Consider the following 22,730-nt stretch of genomic DNA (forward strand, 5'->3'; position numbering starts at 1 on the left):
CACGCACGCCCCCCACATGTACGTCCCCAGACGCACGCCCCCCACATGTACGTCCCCAGACGCACGCACGCCCCCCCCACATGTACGGCCCCAGACGCACACACGCCACCCCACATGTACGTCCCCACACGCACGCACGCCACCCCACATGTACGTCCCCACACGCACGCACGCCACCCCACATGTACGTCCCCACACGCACGCACGCCACCCCACATGTACGTCCCCACACGCACGTCCCCACACACACACACACGTCCCCAGACGCACGCATGTCCCCCCCACACACACGTCCCCACACACACACACACACACGTTCACACATGCACGCACATCCCTAGACACACATACATCCACACACGCACGCGCCTACACACACACACACACACATGTGTACATCCACACCCACGCATACGTCCACACACACACACACGTCCGTCCCCAGACACACGTCCACCCACACCCACGTGCCCACACACACACGCCCCCCCACACACATCCACACGCACACACCCAGACAGACACACACACGTCCCCACACGCACTCCCACCCACATGTCCACACCCACCCACACGTGTCTACACCCACATGTCCACCCCCCACACACACACGCACGTCCACACGTTCTTTCATTGTTCTGATATCAGTATTGTGTTACAGTTTAGAAAATGGTCCACATACAGAAGAACCCTATCAATGAGTAGGTGGGTCCAAACTTTTGACTGATACATAATGTACCATTTCATTGTGCAATATTCAACTAAACAAAAACACTGGGGCGGCACGGTGGTGTAGTGGTTAGCGCTGTCGCCTCACAGCAAGAAGGTCCTGGGTTCGAGCCCCGGGGCCGGCGAGGGCCTTTCTGTGTGGAGTTTGCATGTTCTCCCCGTGTCCGCGTGGGTTTCCTCCGGGTGCTCCGGTTTCCCCCACAGTCCAAAGACATGCAGGTTAGGTTAACTGGTGACTCTAAATTGACCGTAGGTGTGAATGTGAGTGTGAATGGTTGTCTGTGTCTATGTGTCAGCCCTGTGATGACCTGGCGACTTGTCCAGGGTGTACCCCGCCTTTCGCCCGTAGTCAGCTGGGATAGGCTCCAGCTTGCCTGCGACCCTGTAGAAGGATAAAGCGGCTAGAGATAATGAGATGAGATGAGACAAAAACACTGCTCATTTTTGCATCTTTATTTTCCCTTTATCAAAACATGTATGAGATGCTCAAAACACTTAGAAAACCAACATTTTCTGCACTTTTTTGTACAAAAAGGGGGAAGAGGAAAAAAAAACCCCACCCCACTGCATAACAAATCACAGGGTTCCATTTATTTAAAATTCCTGCTTTGCTTGCTTGAAAAATACTATCAGCTTCTATAAACTTTAGCTACATGACAGTTTACACACAGTTAACAATGCCATATACTGACATAAAAACATATTTACCTTGGAATAGTGTGAAAATTCAGGGTCATTAAGGCCATTAAGGGTGGTCATTGATTATATAGTTTACCTTTTTTTATTTTTAGACCACAACCCAAACTTTGTTTTAACAATACATTAATCTCTTAGCTCAGGGCTTTTCAAAGTGGGGGGCGCGCCCCCCCTGGGGGGCGCCAGAGTTCTTCAGGGGGGGCGCAACATGAGGAGCCTTTACCAGAGACAAAATGGATCGATTTTTAGTACCTAAAGCTACAGTGAGTGAGGAGACAGAGTTTGGGCCAAGCAAAAAAACCCAGAGCCTCCAGGATGTTGCGATTTGCAACTTCAGCGCAAATTCAACCAATCCCCGCGAATTCAGGGCGGTGTTACAATTATATCCAATCACCGCAACTTTCCCGCAAATTTGACCAATCGTTGGCGTCGTCTTGAGGTGACGTCGACAAACTACCTTCCGCCTTACTTCCGTGTTTACGTTCAAGCGAAGCAGCATGCGCGCAGTGTTGCCAGATTGGTTTTAAGTGCATTTTGGCGGGTTTTGAACATATTTTGGACTGGAAAACGTCAGCAGTATCTGGCAACATTGCATGATGTGTGAGTCAGTGTTTATGTAGGCTTAAATTCTGTTGCTGAAAGTGTGTGATGTTTACAGTGAAGCACTATGTGCACTTTATTTTTAATTTTTTTTACTTAATACAAGAAAGTAATGGATGCCAACATTTTTGCCAAAATGGTATTTTATTTTCCATTGCTTAGGCAGCTTCAGCATCATACTGAGATTCTGTTCAAATTGTTTTTTTTCTTCTATGAAGCCTGAGCCATTTATTTTATTAGTTTATAATTATTGTTTAATTTAGTCTTCAGGAGAGATTGCCTGCACACAGTACTAGTATTAATAGTTTTTTTTCTTACATGAAAGCTGAGGCATTTATATTATATTTTAAGGTAACTTCATGTTGTGCTGTGAGGTTCTCTGCACTTTAACTTTTGAACCAACAGGTGCATTTGGATAAATAAAGCCTATTTTTCTGCATTTTTGTAGTCCTGGTAATCTTTTATATTGGTAAAGTTGGTTATAGGACCATTTCTCAGTGTCTTTGTTTTTTAATCAATAGTTTTTCAGTAATAACTTAATATTTAACATATCACTCAATTTTAATCACAAAAAGAGAAAAATCGCAACTTTCACTTCCTCCCGCAATGTAATCGCAACTAAAACCTAAGAAACACCGCAACTTTCATCGCAATTTTTTTTGGAAAACCCCCCGCAACATCAGACATTTTAGCCCACAACAATCACAAAAAAGGCCCGTGGAATCCTGGGGGGGACTGAAAAAAGAAGGAATTATGACCACGATTATTTAAAGTTTGGATTTTCATGGACTGGATCTAAGATGCTCCACTGCCACAGTGTGTTGTCTGCCAAGAGGTGCTCGCTAATGATGCTATGAGATGTTTAAAATGTGTAAAACAAGATGTTTTAAAAAGCACAGATGTTTAAAATGTGAAAAAGAAAAAAATGTGTACAACAACCATTTTTTAAAAATACGAATGGAACATTAAGTATAGCAACAACAAAAAGTGTAGGGGGGGCGCTGTTGTTTATTTGCTCTCCAAGGGGGGGCTGACTCTCCCACACTTTGAAAACCCCTGTCTTAGCTCCTTCTGAGCTGTAATGATGTCAGCAGTCATGCACACTGAGCCCTACACAATGTAACCATATATACACTCAAACAACGATGATCTAATACCCATTACTTATTATTTACTTTACTTATCCATTATTCCTTACCCATTAAAAGTACCCATTACTTAGATCTTACAAGGCCAAACAATAAAAACTTTGATGTTATTATAACTTGTGTATAAACAAACAGAACAGGGCCCTGTACTACGAACGGAGGTCAAACTACCCAGAAGTAACCCAGGGTTCCCCCGCTAAACCGGGGTTGACAAAACCTGGTTATCTTGTTTGGGGTTAAACGGTACTACGACGCCAATTATGAAGTTGATTTGTTGAACCTGTGTTAACCTAATCAGGGTTAATGCGCGTTCACGTTAAAGGGGAGGTTATCAGCGCAAATCACCACTGTTCACAATGGCACGGTCGCCGTACTTCACGGAGGAAGAATGCGCTGTCATAATGCAAAGCTACGAGGAGTTCAAAACAACATTAAGAGCAAAATCTAACACAGCGGCTGCCAATAAGGAGCGGCAAGCATGTTGGCAACGAATTGCCGATCGGGTAAATGCGCAAGTACATTCTCCCTTCTACATGTTCCAGAACAGAAGTATAGGATGAGAGAAAGCTTCATGATCAATCACAAGTCACAGAAAATGGTCCTTCGACGTGGCCCCAGTCATATATAGCTTGTTTAATGTCCGAAAAATCCTGAATAAAATTTGGTATGGTAAATTCATGGAGTAGCCTACTTAAGCTGATATGTGCACGAGTCACATGAATTAGGATGACTGACTGTTCAGTCCCTTTGACTAAGTTGGTGTATGTCCTGTGAACATTTCAGAGGCAACAGCAGTGCCAAACGCACCTGGCAACAGGTGAAAATGAAATATAAAAACATCATTCATAACGGTGTGTGTGTGCGCGCGTGCAAGCAAGCATTCATTTGCCTTTTATTTATTCAAGTTTTATCTGTTTGCCTAGTTCAAATTGTTTTGTATATAGTTTATAATGTTGTTGTGTGATATTAATGATAATATTGTGGGAAAACTACTTTGCACGGACGTTCATTTAATTTATTCTATCGTCATTTTGTTTGTTCTATTTGTGTATTTTATTTATTTATCTGTTTGTCTAGTTGTATCTATTTTTCTAATAATAATATATTTTTTGCATTAATAGTTTGTTTTTTCCTATTAAAATAATCTTGTGTTCTTGTTATAACTATCTATTTATCTGACTGTTTATAGTTGTATCTATTTTTGTTACAATTTCAATATTTTTAATATAGAAAGTTTGTTTTTTTCTATTAAAATGTTCTTGTGTGATAACTAGTTCTTGTGTTATTTATTGTAGTTTTATCTATTTTGTATCTCAGACTTAAATATTTTTGTAAAACAAGTGTTTTTCTATAAAATATTCTTGCGTTCTTGATAACTATGTTCTTGAGTGGGTTCTTTTTTTTTTTTTTACAGAAAAGCCGTTCTGGATGGACATTCATTGAAGCCCTCATTGTTTTTTAATGGTTATTTATGAGTGTTTAGAGGTTACAATAATGTAAGTCTAGGTTGCTTAAAATAAAAGGTATGTCCAGAAACATTGATGTCACTGTCTAAGCAGAGGGATCTGGCTTCTTTAGACGCTGTCTTCTTAAAACTGAATAAATATTTAAAAAGAGCCAAATGAGCCAGTCTTTCGAACGGCTCTTTTCAAAGAATGGATCACAAAGATGCGATCAAAGAGCCATAAATCCCATCTTTAATCTGCGCCCCGATATCGCACGGGTCATCCAGGTACGCTGGCATTGTCTCTAGAGGAAATGTCGGTGGAGAGGTGGTGTTTAAAAAGGGTGTGGTTAATCGGAAACCTCGGGTTAACCAAGAACATAACCTGAGACGAGCAGGTTTGAGATGCAGCGTAAGTTGCCATGGCAGCATACCTCGGTTTGAACATAGCCAACTTTCGTAGTATGGGTTAATCGGGAAGTTACGCTGCACGTGATCAAGTTACTCTCGAAGTTACCCTGGTAAGCCAGAAAACCCGCTTCGTAGTACAGGGCCCAGGGCTCATAACACCAGAACAACCACAGTTGTTTGAATACAAAAATAAAGTAGAAAATTTAACATTTCTTTGGTTGGTGGACTGTGATTGGCACCACAAACAGATGGTGTATTCTAGTATTATTAAAATGTTGTAACAATAATCGCAGACTTGTAATGATTATGTGAACAACAGGGATGAAAAACAAGGTCTGGCCATATATTCTGTGAATAAATATGACAAAAAAAAAAAAAAACACCTAAAAGTGCCCGTAAAAATGAAGAACACACTGAAACCACAGAAAAGTGAGACAGTGCTTGGGCTGCAGAAGTAGAGCGAGTCATGGGGTTGGTTTCTGGGTTCCTTCACGACAGGCCATGTCTCAAACTGCTCATCACTCCCTATATAGTGCACTTGCTTTGAGGGATAATGCTGTATGAAAACTACTACTGAGAATACACTATAGAGTGAGCAAGAGAGCCATTTGAATTTTGCCCAGTCTCACCACTCCTTCTTCTTCTCGTCCATAGAGACTCCGCCAGGACCTCGTGCTACCACAAGCAGTAGACCTCCGATCACAGATGTGGTCTGGAAGAAGTCATACTTGAGGAAGTCGTGCATGGGCCTATAAGCTGGAATGGTCCAGAAGGCATTGAAATAGACATTGATGACAAAGAGCCAGACAACCAGAGTAAGAGCAGCCAGCTTCGTCTTGAACCCGATGGCCACCAGGATTATTAGAGCCGTGCCCACCAAATTCTGTAAGATCTGCAAGACATGAAAAAATTAGACATCTACAATGCACAGCTTTCTATGCTTATACAAACCAACGCAGAGTTTTCTATGCTCATACAAACCAATACGAATCATTACAAGTCTGACGCATATTGGTCAATAACCTAGGTTACATTATACTTTGTAAATACTATTTTGCACAGTGCTGTTGAATTTTCTCTTCTCACTGGTCCAAAGGCACTGATAAATGCTGTTATGAGTCTGTTAACAGCACACCTCATGATCCTGAGAAACCAGTAAGAGGCTCACCTCTTCTGCTCCTCGGACCTGCCTAATCTATCCTGATGCTAGAGTCTTATCTTGGCTCACTGGGGATAAAATTAGCTCATGTTTAAAGCTGTAAAGTATATTTTCTGTAATTTTCTGTAAAGCTGCTTTGTGACAAAGTCTATTGTTAAAAGCGCTACACAAATAAACTTGACTTGGCTCATTATAGAAACTCCACACAGAAAGGCCCCAATGGGGGGTCTTTCTGTGTGGAGTTTGTATATTCTCCCTGTATCTGCGTGGGTTTCCTCCGGGTGCTCCAGGTTTCCCCCACAGTTCAAAAACATGCGGCAGCCATGGCCTGAAGGTTGGGCTGAAGTGCCCTTGAGCAAGGCACCTAACCCCCAACTGCTACCCGGGCACTGTAGCATACAGTTGTGGTCAGAAGTTTACATGACATGAATATCATCTTGGATATGAATGTCATGGCAATATTTGGGCTCTGACAAATTTCTTTGAATGTTTCTTTTTCTGTGGCAGAATGTACAGCATTCATCTTAAAAAAAAAAAAACAAAACACCCCACTAGAATTTGGTGCACAAGTTAATTTTCTGTGGGTTTTTTGAAATCAACACAGGGTCACAATTATACATAAAAAGGGTCAAAAATATACATACAGCACACCTAATATCTGGGTAAAATGTCTCTTTGCAAGATTCACCTTTACCAAACATTTTTGTTTACCATGAACAAGCTTGGTGGCACGGTGGTGTAGTGGTTAGTGCTGTCACCTCACAGCAAGAAGGTCTGGGTTCGAGCCCCGTGGTCGGCGAGGGCCTTTCTGTGTGGAGTTTGCATGTTCTCCCCTTGTCCGTGTGGGTTTCCTCCGGGTGCTCCGGTTTCCCCCACAGTCATGCAGGTTAGGTTAACTGGTGACTCTAAATTGACCGTAGGTGTGAATGTGAATGGTTGTCTGTGTCTATGTGTCAGCCCTGTGATGACCTGGCGACTTGTCCAGGGTGTACCCCGCCTTTCGCCCGTAGTCAGCTGGGATAGGCTCCAGCTTGCCTGCGACCCTGTAGAAAGATAAAGCGGCTAGAGATAATGAGATGAGATGAGATGAACAAGCTTCTGGCAGAAATCTGGTTGGATAGTTCACAATTCTTCATGGCAGAATTGGTAGAGATCAATTAATTTTTTTTTAATTGAACAAATTTCTTGACATAGACTTGACTTATAAGCATGGTCCATTTACTTTCGATAGGGTTGAAGTCAGGGACTTAAGCTTAATGTTGGCCTGCTTTATCCTCTACAACCAGCTCTGATGCATGTTTGGGTTCATTGTCCTGTTGTAACTCCCAAGTAGTGTTCAAGTTTCTGATGGTTTATGCTGAAGAATTCTGAGGTAGTCCTCCTTCATGATTTCATCCACTTTGTGCAATGAACCAGTTCCACTGACAGCAAAACAGCCCCAGAGCATGATGATTCTTCCATCACCACCAGTTGGTACAGTGTTCCTCTGTACATGGTGATCATTGCAGCCAAACAACTCAATCTTTGTCTCCTCTGACCATACAGCTATCCTCCAGAAGGCTTTTTTCTTTGTCTGTGTGGTCAGCTTCAAACTTTAAGCTTGACGGTGTCAATTTTGGAGCAGGGGGTTATTTCTTGGATAGCAGCCTCTTAGTCCATGGTGATCTGAACTGTAGACAGTAATCCATCAGCTTCCAGTTCATGGCAGGGTTGTGCCATGGTGGTTTTCAGGTTGTTCCTGACCATCCGAACCAATTTCCTTTCAGCTGAGGGTGACAGTTTGGGTTTTCTTGAAGCAAAGCAGCTTGGCAAAGTACACCTCAATAACTTGGATACAATTGTTTGAACTGATCTTGGAATTTGCAGTTGTTTTGAAATGGCTCCAAGAGACATTCCTGAGTTGTGTACATCTGCGATCTTCTTTTTCAGATCTGCACTAAGCTCCTTGGACTTTCCCATTGTATTGTGTGTTGGTCAATTCAATGAGTACTGTAAATTAACTCTTTTTATGAAGGCACAGAAGAAGCTACCAGCTGTAGTCAATCATGATCACTAACAGGAAGTTAAGAGACCTCAGCCTTGGCAAGAGAAGAGACATTTTCGAAGTTTCAGCAGCTCTGAATTAATAATCCAAGTGAGTGTATATTTTTGACCCTATATGTATAATTTTGACCCTGTGTTGATTTCAGAAGACCCAAAGAAAATTAAAACTTCTGAACCAAATTTTAGTATTTTTTTTTTATTAAAAGATGTACAATCATTCTGCCACAGAAAAGAACAGTTCAAAGAATTTACTGAAAGCCCAAATATTGCCATGACATTCATGTCACTGTATGTAGATCTCTGGCCACAACTGTAGCTGCCCCCTGCTCTGGGGATGTGTGCGCGCGCGTTCACTGCTTCAGATGGGTTAAATGCAGAGGAGGAATTTCACTGTGTGCTTAAATCTGTGCTTGAGTGTACGTGTGATAAAGGCTTCTTGTCTAATGAGGTCAGTGTAATAATTACAATTTTTTTCCATTATTTTGTGTTTTGAAAATGCGTCTTTTTGATTCCATCTGAAGTTTTTACTTTCTAAAACATTACTAGATTTTCGTAACATGGACCTAATTTTCACTTAAAACAGCAGCCATTATTGTCCAAGTTTTAGAACTGTACTACAGCAGCATGTACAAACACATTCATCTGACCAAAAGAAATACGGTATCTGTTAATTTAATCAGTACACTGCAGCTGACATTATGGAACAAGAAGAAAGATAATGATTTTGAGCTTGTGCGTGCTCACAGAGAGGAAGTTGGCATCAAAGTGGAGCAGGGTCATGAACATGAGCACAAGTAGCACACGTCCTCCCAGCTGCATGTACTGCTTAGGAGAGCTCTCTCGCATCGTGGGCACACCAGCAAACATGCTCCTGCCTTCTGAGCGTGACTCAGCCAGCAGCAATAGCAACCCGCCCCCGAGTGCTAGGTTCCTTATTGTGTGTGTGTGTGTGTGTGTGGGGGGGGGGGGGGGGGGGGGGGGGGAGGCAGAGAGAGAGAGAGAGAGAGAGAGAGAGAGAGAGAGAGCGTGCATAAATGGGAATGGAGTTTAAATACAAATGTAGTAATGGGGAGGTGATACTCAGACTTGTTTTAATCTTGACTTGAACTCACCTCATTAAAAATTTTGGGTCCCACAAAATGCTGTAGGCAATAGTCTGAAACAGCACAAGCATAATGAATATAGTCTCAGACTTTCACATCATTTACCCATCTTATTCTATTTATCACATAAATGTGTTCAATCAATCAAATACTGCTGACATGTCAAATGTGATAATGGGCCTTATACCACATTCTAAGTTTTTGATTAAATTAGGTTAAATTGCCAATTCTAACTGGTCTGATGGTGATGTTTAACACAGGATTTTATGCAATGGCATTGTTTATACAAGGACTTGCATGGTGAGAATAAATGGATGTCAGAGGAGGAAAAAAAAAACAAAAACCCATGTTCAATTGTTAAAGCTATTTTTTTCTTATGAAGAGATTATTATTTAGTTTCCTGGAAAGGTTAAAGTTTATCTATACCTTTAAAATTTGCTAACATGACAGTTTTCAGGACGAAAGTAATGGTAAATTTAACTTAACTTGGTAATGTTAAGTTACATTTTTGTTTTATTAGCATGGGAAAAAAAAAACCTACTTATAGCTACTTTCACATAAATGATGACAGTGAATCTTGTTTTGTCTAAGTATAAAAAGATATGTTTGTTTTATTCTTTAATAATCTAAAAATTGTACACCTTAGCAAATTGCTGTGATATAAGATGACTTAAACACATGCTATAACTTGAAAGGAATCAAGTTTGGGGTGGAAACGGCACACCTGCCTGTCTGGTTGCATCACATCATCCCTCCATTCATCATTTTCCCATTTCAGAAAGCCCCATGCATTTTATTCCTCATTGACTGGAGGTAAATCTGACCCCTGGTGGTTTAACCATGGCTACTGCATAGACTCAAACTGTTGCCCCGTAGTAATGACAGAAGTTGCCCTGCTTTTGCTAATTGAGTTGACAACCTGAAAGAAGTGCTTCCTTAACAGAGTTTAAAATCAAGCAGTAGAAGAAGGAAGCTTCACACCAACACAAGTCCGTCTCCTCAAGTTTGTTTTCCTTAATTATATATTTCAAAGACTGAACACAGGCATTAGTCAAATCTAAGGACGGCAAGAGTGTGATTCACGTTACAAATTGTGGAACAGGTTACAATGAAAATTGTAGTTTCTCTTTACTGAGTTAACATAGTTAACTAAGCTTACTTAATTAACTTTGTTACTTAGCAAGACACAACTGTCCTGCATTTCCTGTATAGGTATTTTTCAAAAAGAGCATGGAAACTGCTGTCTCTCAATAATTTTAACACACCTGCAGTCCAATGATTCCAAACAATCCAAAACAGGCACACTCCACAAAATTCCTGCTCAGGATCAATACACAACCACCTGGAAGCAGATAGATTAAATACAATACAGTTAATATTCATTTATATAAAGATGACAGTCTGAAACAGAGGATTAAAAGAACAGCACTTTCTCTCAAAGAAAAGTAACATTTAGCTGCTTTTGAAGTACATAAGTGATCAGGAAATCACATCTGATGCTATATTAATTTGTTACATAATTTTTTAGCTCATTTTAAAAATAGTATTCAAATATTTTACTTTTATTAATTTATTATTGAAGGCAAACTTTCATGTACCTACAATATAGTTTAAGATTTCGGTAAAGCTGCTTTGAGAAAGTGAGACCACTTGAAGTGCAGGCAGTTTCAGGTTCAACTGACTTAGCTGACTTTTTAGCAAACTTGGCAACTGATTTACACAATATAATCTTTAACCTAATGTTAACTAGCTTGATAGCATCCCTGGTTGCCGAGGACCCTAATTATGCTACTTTTATACAATAGCATGGCTCAGACAGTAGTTCCAGCTGGAAAATATATTTAACACTAGTTTGAATACATTATTCTTTCTATAGTAACAACCAGAGTTATTAGAGTTTAGAAATTTTCATTAGTTTTGGTTTTGTCTTTCAGTTTAGTTTTAGTTGGTGTTACAAGTACATAAATAGTTAAATTCAGGGGTGATAGCGTTCCGGCGCCGCGCCGGATTTCCGGCGTACCGTGGCTGGGGGAAAAAAAAAAAAAATCTAGTTCGCCCATTGTCCTGTGTCATTCTGAGATGCGCAGATAGACAGTAAAGGGAATTCGGAATTCCCTTTACTGTCTATCTGCGCATCTCAGAATGACACAGGACAATGGGCGAACTAGATTTTTTTTTTTTCCCCCAGCCACGGTACGCCGGAAATCCGGCGCGGCGCCGGAACGCTATCACCCCTGTAAATTTTTATTTTGATGAACTGACTCATTTTAGTTTAGTTTTTAAAAGGCATTGGCACAGCCATAGATATCTCATAACTAGATAGGACATGCTATGTATTGTTTATCTGTTACTTATGTTGAATTATTGACTATATTAATGAAAACACAGTACATCTCTTAACACTGAAATAACACTTAGAAAGAATGAAAAAATATAACAGAGGGTTTATCATCACTCTGAACATGTCAAACAGGAGTGTCAGTGTTCGGTGAGGTGTTTTTCGTATGTTTATAGACAACGTAAAAAATCCATGTTGACGCAACTAAATGAAACTGGACATGACAGGTCAGAATGTCATAGGTTTTATCATAAGGTTTTCTGATAGAATTGTCCTTTGTTCTTCACAAATACTAGCTTTATATTTTTAAATATCACCAAGTATTGCTCAATTTAAAATTATTGTAAATAAAATGGTGTTTGCTCGTCATTGTGGTGACTTGTGTCAGTTGTCATTCCTGTTGTGACGGACACTTATCACAAGATAAGAACATTCTTAAATATATGTTTTTGAATTAGATGAAAATGGGGGAAATCATCTTATTCTGTTCATTCAAGCAGAAGTGCTTCCGCTAAAGTTAGTTTGCGGTTAGCGATTTGGAATTCGGCAGGCTACGTAAACATTGTACTGAGCTCAATCTATCCATCCAGTGTCATGCAATTCTTTAAATAAATCGCTTCTATGCCCTTCCTCACAGATATAAATTATAATGGCAACCATGTAAGAACATGTTCCATAAATAGACTTCGTGTATAGTATGAAAATCTGCACACCCAAACCCCAAAATACCATAAAAAGCCCAAAAATGTGTTCGAACTTAAATTCTTACTTGTGGAAGATGATCTTTCTTGATTTTCAATATTTGTTGGCATAACGGGTACAGTTAATCACAAAGCATTCATGCCCCTTCCAAGGAATTTTGTCCACTCACTTATCAGTCATCTTAAAGGATGCTGGAGAAATCAGTTCTCTCAGATGGCGTTGTCATGGGCCCATGGCTCACCAATATGTTTGATACAGCATGTAGGTTTTAGGCCTGAGTATCCTTCAGTGGGCGCTGTCCACGCACTGTGTGAACTCAATTTCAGCGGACAGTCCGTGAAACACCCAGATTGTGTGTCTGCACACACTATGCGTGTTGACTGCACATGTGCAAAATGGAGGGTGCAGTATACACCTATCCATTAGCGGTAGTGCATGTGTTCAGGTTGTGCACCAACATCCACAAAATAAAATATATTTTGGAGACACCCCCATACGTGTTGCAGGAAGCCAGGTCCATGGAAGCATACTTGCTTTATCGAGGGGCAAAATGAAAATATAGCCACTAGCGGCGATAAAGGGCCCCTCGCACTCAAGGCCACCCTATGCCGATTTACAACATCAACCCAAATAAAGATATCCTAGGACAACTGCTGGAGTAAAGTTCCATGTGTTTTCAGCCACTGTAAGCCCCTTGAAAAAATACGGGAAAATTTGAAAGTCCCACATTCCATTTAACACTGGGTGCCATAACAGTCTCATTTGAGGTATCTACTATTCCTTTGCAATTTATCATCCCATACATCTGAAGTTTATACCAACCAACTTTCATGGAAAACTGATGAACTGCCTAGGAGAAGTGTAAAAAAAAAAAAAAAAAAGTATTCAGAAAATAGTTAAAAACAAATTCCAAAATGGCTGACTTCCTGTTGGGTGGAGCTAATGCAAACCAAAGGGAAATACAGTGGTGCTTGAAAGTTTGTGAACCCTTTAGAATTTTCTATATTTCTGCATAAATGACCTAAAAACATCAAATTTTCACACAAGTCCTAAAATTAGATAAAAGGAACCCAGATAAACGAATGAAACAAAAAATATTATACTTTGTCATTTATTTATTGAGGAAAATGATCCAATATTACACATCTGTGAGTGGCAAAAGTATGTGAACCTCTAGGATTAGCAGTTAATTTGAAGGTGAAATTCGAGTCAGGTGTTTTCAATCAATGGGATGGCAATCGGGGTGAGTGGGCACCTATTTTATTTAAAGGACAGGGATCTATCAAAGTCTGATCTTCCCAACACGTTTGTGGAAGTGTATCACGACATGAACAAAGGAGATTTCTGAGGACCTCAGAAAAAGCGTTGTTGATGCTCAGACTGGAGAAGGTTACAAAACCATCTCTAAAGAGTTTGGACTCCACCAATCCACAGTCAGACAGATTGTGTACAAATGGAGGAAATTCAAGACCATTGTTACCCTCCCCAGGAGTGGTTGATCAACAAAGATCACTCCAAGAGCAAGGCGTGTAATAGTCAGCGAGGTCACAAAAGACCCCAGAGTAACTTCTAAGCAACTGAAGGCCTCTCTCACATTGGCTAATGTTAACGTTCATGAGTCCACCATCAGGAGAACACTGAGCAACAATGGTGTGCATGGCAGGGTTGCAAGGAGAAAGCCACTGCTCTCCAAAAAGAACATTGCTGCTCTTCTGCAGTTTGCTAAAGATCATGTGGACAAGCCAGAAGGCTATTGTAAAAATGTTTTGTGGATGGAGGAGACCAAAATAGAATGTTGTGGTTTAAATGAGAAGCATTATGTTTGGAGAAAGGAAAACAGTGCATTCCAGCATAAGAACCTTATCCCATCTGTGAAACATGGTGGTAGTATCCTGTTGGTGGTTTGGTCCTGTTTTGCTGCATCTGGGCCAAGACGGCTTGCCATCATTGATGGAACAATGAATTCTGAATTATACCAGTGAATTCTAAAGGGTCAATCCATGTGAAATCACCAGAGGCCTCGCCACTGACCATCTCAGCTTTCCTTCATACTTTCTGGAAATATTGGCAGTGTGCCCAATAAATAGTGTACAAAATTTTAGGCTTGTACCTTCATTAGTTTCTGAGATATAGGGGCTTTAAAAAAAGGGCGTGGCCCCAATTTCACTGTTGAAACGCGTGCTACAGAAAACGGACCTAACTTCCATAAGTCATTACTTTTAAACTATTCATGCAAGATACATGAAATTTTAAAGAATTATTCTTCAATGCCAGACACCTTTAAATACTATAATAGAAAGTTCACAGTTCAATATTTGCCAAGTTATGGCTTGCTGATGTGACGGCCCATAGGAGGCCTAGCTGTGTGCCGTTTCCTGTTCCTCTCTGTCTCCCTGTTTTTTGCAGGTCTGATTGACAGGTGTTCTGAGTAATGGGGTGCATCTGCTTGATTGAGTGCCTGGTGATTGGGTGTACCTGAGGAGAGAGCACGTCATAAAATGGCTGCTGTGGGTTCCCGTTGAGTCTCTCTCTCCTTGTCTTCCCGGCACCACGTCTTTTGTTTGTGTTGGCTTTGGCCTTGTTTTTGTTTTTTAGTTTTGCACCTTACAACATCCTGTATTCAACACTTCACAATCATCCAACAACAAACACACTGATACCACTGACTTTATATACATAAAGTAGATATGTGTTATTTTGGGTTAAATAAATTATTTTTAAACGTTTGCGCATCTCCCCCGTCTTTTGTCTTGGCCAACGAGCCAGGTCATGACAAATTGGGGGCTCGTCCGTTCTAGCCTGTTGTCTGTTCTAGCCTGTCTAACAAATTGGGGGCTTGTAACCAGTGTTGTAATAAGTCAAAATTTGTGAATGGCGTGGTAATGTGTGAATGAATTGACGTCATCGCTGTTTAGTGAGTAGCATGTAGCCTTGAGTGGTTAGGTTTTGCGGTGCGACAGGGGAGATTCGGTAAGTTGCTCAGTTCTTGGTGTGTTAATTTAATTATAGGGGTGTCGGGTAGTAGTGTTAATTTTTGTGTAGACTTTGTTTTGTGAGTGCGATCCCCTGATAGGCAAAGCGGCATAATCCTTTTGGGTTCGTCGGGTTTGGTTTTTTTTTGGTAGTGTTGCAGTAAACGCGGTTGGAGCATTGCTCAGGGGCACAGCCGTAACTGCAAAGGGAGATTGTAATATTGTCCCCTTTTTGCGCTGTTGGTATCTAGTGCGTAAATACCCACCATATGGAACTGCATGAAGACTAGGTTGAGTTGATTGATAGTTAAGTATGGTCTGTAGTTACAGTTAGAGAAGAGGTGCGCTCACTAGTGTTGTCTACACTTGATTTGAGAGAGCCTGAGTTATAATAATAATAATAATAATAATAATAATAATAAAATTATTATTATTATTATTATTACTACTCTCATTCTCGTTTGGTTAAGCTGGCCGAAATTGCCGAATTTATTAAGTCTCCATCGGAGAACTTACTGAACATACTTAAGAGCAGCTGCTGAAAATAGCAGAGCACTACAATATTGAGATCTCGGATAAACGCCTTAAAGACAATGTAAAAGCCATCCTTAAGGCTAATCTGCAGGAGATGAAAGTTCTTGGGCCGAGCCAGGAACAACTAGTTGGTTCAGTTGTTACTACTGGGTTGTCTCCGTCAGTTTTGACACCCAGTAATTTAACATTCGAGCAACAAAAAGAATTTATGCTGTTGCAGTTACAGCATGATAAGGTTAAGTATGAAGCTGAGCTTGGGAAGCAGTTGGAGTTCGAGAAGATACGCCAACAGACGGAACAAGCGAGGTTGTCTCTGCAGCAGTGCAAGCTGGATTTAATACGTAGTGGCAAATTAGGTGTTGATGGTTCTGATGACCTGGAAGGCCTGTTGCTGGGTCCGGTGCCTGCTGATTGTTTTGATATTTTGGGCAATTTGAGATTGTTGCCTAAATTTAGCGAGAGGGAGCCTGAGACATTTTTTTCTTTGAGCGCGTTGCGGACACACGCAAGTGGCCAGAGTCGGCCAGTGCACTGATGTTACAGTGTGTGTTAACAGGGAAAGCACAAGAGGCCTACTCCTCTTTATCGGTTGCTGACAGTCAAAAGTATTCAGTGGTGAAGTCGGCAGTGTTAAAAGCATATGAGCTGGTTCCCGAGGCTTATCGCCAACGTTTTCGTTCCTGGCGTAAAGGTGAGAAGCAGACGCATTTAGAGTTTGCATGGGATCTCACTGCTCATTTTACGCACTGGTGTACTACGCTACAGGGGGATACTTTTGAGAAACTGTCTGAGTTAATGGTTTTGGAGCAATTTAAGAATTCTGTTCCGAATTGTATTGCCACTCACATAAATAATCAGAAAGTAACTAGTGCTGCTGAGGCTGCTGTTTTGGCAAATGACTGTTTTGACACACAGGTGGAGTTTGAGATTTTCGCTCTTGCAACTCTGTTTAGTGGCAGTCCTGATTCAGGTGATGTCCATGTCTCTAGTCCGATTGGTAAGTCGGATACCAGAGAGCATCATCTCAGGTTTTCAGACGAGATTTGTAACTTTTGTCATAAAAAAGGGCATTGGAGATCTGATTGTTATGCACTGAAGGCAAAGACCAAGTTGAATGGGTTTGTTGTTCAGCCTAAGGGTGCGTGTCTTGCTGTGTCGATGTCCGAGTTGTCTCCGGTTGTTGTAGTGACTGATGTGAAGCAGGTAAAATTGAAGCTTCAATCTCTTTGTCTCTGAGGGCTTGGTTTCGTTAGTAGGGAATGGAGAAAAAGTTCCTGTTAGGATACTCCACGACACTGCTGCTTTTGATTCTTTTATTTAGGCTTTGGTGTTACCATTCTCTGAGGAAAGTGACACTGGGTGCTCTGTCCTTGTGTTAAGCATGGGCATGAGTGTTTTGCAGGTCCCTCTTCATAATGTGGTGTTGTATTCTGAGCTGTTCACCGGAAAACTGGCCGTAGGGCTGCACCCAGCACTGCCCATTGAGGACATCACTTTGATTTTGGGGAATGAGGTGGCTGGAGGGCGCGTGTGGCCTGATGTGCCACCCCCTCCTGTTGTGTCTACTGTACCCTTAGTTAAAAAGCAGCCTGATGAGAGTGAAGTGAGGTTTCCTGAAGTGTTTACAGCTTGTGCGGTAACACGCGCTTTGTCACAAGTTAACACTAAACAAGGGAATATTAAATGCAGTGGTGCAGAGGTGTGCATGGTTTCACTGTCTGACTTGTCCCTTGAAGTCACTTGAGAGGATCTGGCGTCGGAACAGAAGGCTGACTCTTCTGACCAGGTGCTCCCTCCTGAGGAGGAGGAAAATAGCTCACATGGTTATTTTGTGCACGATGATTTGTTGGTGAGGAAGTGGGTACCTTATGGCGACGGTTTCATCGGTGACTCTGTGTACCAGATTGTCTTGCCCGGAAAATTTCGGGAGTCTGTGTTAAAGTTGGCACATGATCAGTTGGGACATTGGGGCGTTAAGAAGTCTTATGAGAGGGTTTTGCATCATTTTTTCTGGCCACGTTTGAAGAGAGATATTGCTTTATATATTAAAACATGCAATACATGCCAGTTGACGGGCAAGCCCAACCAGAACATCACACCTGCTCCTTTGTCTCCAATTCCAATTATTAGCCAGCCTTTCGAGCATCTGATAATCGGCTGTGTGGGCCCATTACCTCATTCGAAGTATGGCTCCGAGTACCTCCTTACGATAATGTGTAAGGACCCCTACTCCAGGGGTCGGCAACCCTAGGCACGTGTGCCACAACTGGCACGCCGAGGAATTTCCAGTGGCACACTGACGACGATACACAAACCTAATTATTCAACACATTAAAAATGTTCAAACGTCATCTTGAACAGTCATTGGCTGTTGCATGGCAAACCTGCTCTTTTAGCATGACTACACAACAATATAGCGCCCCCCTCCCAGTGTTGCCAGATACTGCTGACGTTTTCCAGCCCAAAATATGTTCAAAACCCGCCAAAATGCACTTAAAACCGCCCAATCTGGCAACCCTTCCCCCTCCCCATATTTCTCACGAAACGGGCCCACTTGATGCAGCAGTTGCGCCAAGATGGCAAAGAAGCCGACAGTTCGGGCTTTCCTCTCCTCGTGGACCAAAGAATATGGGTTCGTTTCTCAGAGGGACCGTGCTGTGTGCACGTTGTGTTTTGAAACTGTTGTGTGTCGAACATCCAGTGTTAAACGTCATTTCGAGGCAAAGCACGAAAAGACTTTCAAAGATCAGGCAGATAGGGATGAATCAATCTCACGCGCAGTGTGCAGATATGGGAAGCAAGCCCACACTTTAAAAGTCTTTACCTCAGCTAAAAACAATGCCACTGAAGCTAGCTATATAATTTCTCACTGCATAGCTAAACATGGAAAGCCATTCACAGACGGTGAACACATTAAGGAGGCCTTTCTCTCCAGCTCGGATAGTCTTTTTGAGGGGCTGCCAAATAAAGAGACAATAAAATCAAGAATAAAAGACATGCCCATATCAGCCAGAACTGTTGAGCGACGAATTGGTGAAATGGCAGAAAACGTAAGGGTGCAGCAAACAACTGGCATAAAAGATGCAGCGGTATTTAGCATTGCGCTTGACGAAAGCGTAGATGTGAATGATGTGGCACGTTTGGCAGTGATGGCAAGATATTGTGATGCGACTGTGAGAGAGGAGCTCTGCTGTTTAAAGCCAATGAATCCTGCTGGGCATCTTTACCCGAAAAGTTCAACTGTCTTCACAATATCGCACTGGCTTTATTGTCAGTGTTCGGATCAACATATCTGTGTGAACAGATATTTTCGCACATGAAGAATGTACTTTGCCCCTCCCGAAGTCGTCTGACAACGGGCCATTTGGAAGCATGCGTCCAACTCAAAGTGACCAGTTGCCATCCCCACATCTCGGAGCTAAGGCCCCGGTCACACCGCCCGAACTTTGCTGGAGCGTTCCTGGAGTGGTGAAAAAAAATTCATCACCGCTCGTAACCGTTCACCACCGTTTAACAAAAGTTGGCCCCCGTTAAAGCAACGCCGTATACGCTCGGCCACCGCTGATGTTTCTCGAGGGGCCCTCCTACCGCTCCGAAAGTTTTGAGCTGCACAAAATATCGCAAGCGGTGAGGAGGGGGCAATTTTCCACCCCGGCAAAGTTCACCCCCACTCCACCAACGCCCAGTCAAAGTTTGGCACCGCTAGACGCAAGTTCGTGGACGCTTGGGTCCGCTAGGCCAACGCAGAAATCTTGAACGCTGGACCACCGCTGCTTCGCCAGCGTTGCCCGGGCGGCGATTAAACGTTGCACAAACTTCGGTGGAGCGGCTGTAAGCGTTTTACGAGCGGACACGGGGTTGCTGGAACGGTGTCGGGCGTTGAAGCAGCTATCCATGGCGGTGATGAACTTTGGTTTGGCGTTGGTATAGAGGTGTCGGAGCGGGACCAGAATTTGGCTATAAATACGGGGAGAAATGGACCAGGAGCTCATTTGGAATCGAGCTGCTGTTGAGTTCAGACCTCATCTATATCGAATTTGCTCAAAGTTACAGTTAAACTGTATCACCATGGATGCTGAGAGACTTGCTATGATTGGTTCTAAACCAACTTTATACCCCCGCCGAGCCAAAGCCTGCATGCGCAGAACGCCGCTATACCAACGCTCGCGTCACCGCTAAACCAACGCTCGCTACCGCTAAACCAACGCTAAAGCAACGCCGGCTTCAGCGGTGCACCGCTAAGCCAACGCCCGTGTTTTCGATTTTTTTCCCATTTTGTGCGCGGTGACGAGCGTTGTCGAAATTCGGCCCCCCCTCCCTACCGTTCAAGGAACGCTCCAGCAAAGTTCGGGCAGTGTGACTGGGGCCTAAGTAAGGGGAAGCAGGGCATTGACTGATAGGCAAAACATTTATTTTGTAACAAGGCTACTTCAAATTTGCAGTTTATTGTTAAGCCACTTTATGTAGGCTACTTGTCAATGTTCTCTGACACTCATTATTTAATTTTTTTTCTGTAGTTTTATTATTCATCAGTTCCATTTCCATTAGGCTGCTACATCTTTATTGTGAATAACTTGGGCCTGTTACCTACTGAAAGATTTTGGATGTTATTTTGTGAATTTGTATAAGCTGCTTGCAATGTTGTTATCCAATGTGTGTGTGTGTGTGTGTGGGGGGGGGTGTTCTTAAACCTTGTGTGTGAGGTTAATGGCATAAAACAAGTGCAATGGTGTTTTACATTTGCTCAATGCATTAAATATCCATATCCGTCTAAAATGTGTGGTGTCTAATTACACATAGTTAACACCACCTATTTGAATGGCACACTAACAAGAAAATTTCTAATTGGCACTACATGGCAAAAAGGTTGCCGACCCCTGGTCTACTCTGTATCCGGCAGCATACCTGTTGCGCACAATAACTGCTAGATCTGTAGTGTGTGCGCCTTCACAGTTTATATCTATTTTTGGTATTCCAAAAATCATTCAATCTGACCAAGGGTCAAATTTTTCCTCCCATCTTTTCAGTCAGGTGTTGAAACAACAGGGCTTCAGCCCATCATGCACAGAGTCAGGGGGCACTTGAGCGTTTACATCAGACACTGAAATCGCTGTTGCGTGCTTATTGTGTTCAGATGGGGGGACACTGGGAAGATGGTTTGCCGTGGTTAATATCTGCGAGAGGGGTATCTCAGGAAAGTACTGATTTTTCACCTAAAGATTTATTTTTTGGACATACTCTGCATGGGCCTCTGTCTTTGTTGTATGAACAATGGAAAGAAACAGAACCACCAAAAAACCTCATGTTAATGGATTCAGACATGGACTGTATGTGACTGGGGAACTGGCAAAGAAAAATCTGTCATCTGCACAGGGTAAAATGAAAACATTGTTTGACCGCCGTGTGTTTAGTGTGGGAGACCAGGTATTGGCCTTCTTGCCTACTGTCAGCTTGCCCTTCCAGGTTAAGTACACTGGCCCGCACAAAGTCTTGAAAAGAGTGTCTGAGCTAAATTATATCATAGCTACCCCTGATTGCAGAAAGGCAACTCAGCTTTGTCATGTAAATTTATTGAAGCCTTATTACTGTCGTGTGTCTGGTCTTTCTGAAGTGAAGTCTTCTCCAGAAGATGTTTCTCCCGCATGTCCTGTGGCGAGAGTGCCTGTTGTCTCTGCCCCGCAGGTTGTGGCGTCTGAATTGGAGGATGGGTTGCCTTGTCCTGATTCCGCTGTATTACAAGGTCATTTGAAAAATTCAGAAACGTTGCGTAAGCTGGATGTTTTGTTGGCCCACTTGTCGGCATTGAACAGACTGATTTGGCTGAATTAACTGGAGAGTTCACCTGTTTGTTCAGTGACGTCCCTACACAAACACACGTTATTGAGCATGACATCGATGTGGGTGATGCCACGCCGGTCAGACAGTGGTTTTACTGTGTTAGTCCTGACAAGCGCAAGTATTTAGATGATGAAATAAAGTATATGTTGGAACATGGGATTGCGGTGCCATCTTTATCCAGTTGGGCTTCGCCTTGTCTTACAGTTCCTAAATCTGATAACACACTGAGGTTTTGTACCAATTACCGCAAGGTAAACGCGTTAACAAAACCTGATGCTTTCCCGTTGCCTCGCATGGAGGATTGTGTCGATCAGGTGGGTTCTGCCAAGTACGTGAGTAAGTTTGATTTACTGAAGGGGTACTGGCAAGTCCCACTGACCCCGCGAGCACAGGAAATTTCATCGTTTATTACACCAGCTGGGTTATATTCCTATAACATTATGTCGTTTGGGTTGCGTAACGCACCGGCAACATTCCAGCAGCTTATGACCAACGTACTGGGAGACCTAGAAGGTTGTACAGTGTACTTGGATGATGTGGTGGTGGTTTCTGATACTAGGCCTTCTCATCTGGAACGTATCCGGGCTCTGCTCTGTCGCTTGGCTAAGGCGCATCTCACCGTCAACCTCACAAAGTGCGAGTTTGCTAGGGTGACGGTGACGTATCTAAGTCGGGTGGTCAGACAGGGTATCGTTCGTCCAGTTGAGGAAAAAGTTAAAGCTATTACACAGTATCCAGTGCCTGTAACAAAAAAAAAAAAAAAAAAAAAAAAAAGAACTGTGTTTTCTGGGGCTAGTGGGCTACTACAGATGTTTCTGCAGGAATTTTTCTGAGGTAGTTGCTCCACTGACTGACTTGTTAAAGGGCAAAGCTAGTTTTGTTTGGTCTTCTGTTTGCCAACAGGCTTTTGATACTATAAAGACATAGTTGTGTGGAGCTTCTGTTTTAGCAGCACCACGGTTTGACCGACCATTCTCCTTGCAGGTGGATGCCAGCCACGTTGGGGCGGGTGA

At 42.3% G+C, this 22,730-nt stretch overlaps 1 protein-coding gene across 3 annotated transcripts in view; it reads right to left on the reverse strand.

Moving 5' to 3' along the window:
• Positions 1–1,167: 1,167 nt before the first annotated feature.
• The window catches only part of surf4l (surfeit 4, like), a 37,933-nt gene continuing 16,370 nt past the window's right edge, over positions 1,168–22,730 (reverse strand). For 2 of the 3 annotated variants that reach the window (XM_060906892.1, XM_060906893.1), the window contains 4 exons: positions 10,599–10,675; positions 9,343–9,386; positions 8,975–9,161; positions 1,168–5,920 (listed from right to left, as the gene is read on the reverse strand). In XM_060906892.1, coding sequence (XP_060762875.1) covers positions 5,654–5,920; positions 8,975–9,161; positions 9,343–9,386; positions 10,599–10,675 — 575 coding nt within the window. In that variant the 3' untranslated portion in view covers positions 1,168–5,653. Of the gene's footprint in view, positions 5,921–8,974; positions 9,162–9,342; positions 9,387–10,598; positions 10,676–22,730 lie in introns of those variants that run through there. The other variant, XM_060906894.1, reaches the window with a different exon arrangement.

This window comes from Neoarius graeffei, chromosome 24, assembly GCF_027579695.1.
Source record: "Neoarius graeffei isolate fNeoGra1 chromosome 24, fNeoGra1.pri, whole genome shotgun sequence".
In the NCBI taxonomy this organism is placed as follows: domain Eukaryota; kingdom Metazoa; phylum Chordata; class Actinopteri; order Siluriformes; family Ariidae; genus Neoarius; species Neoarius graeffei.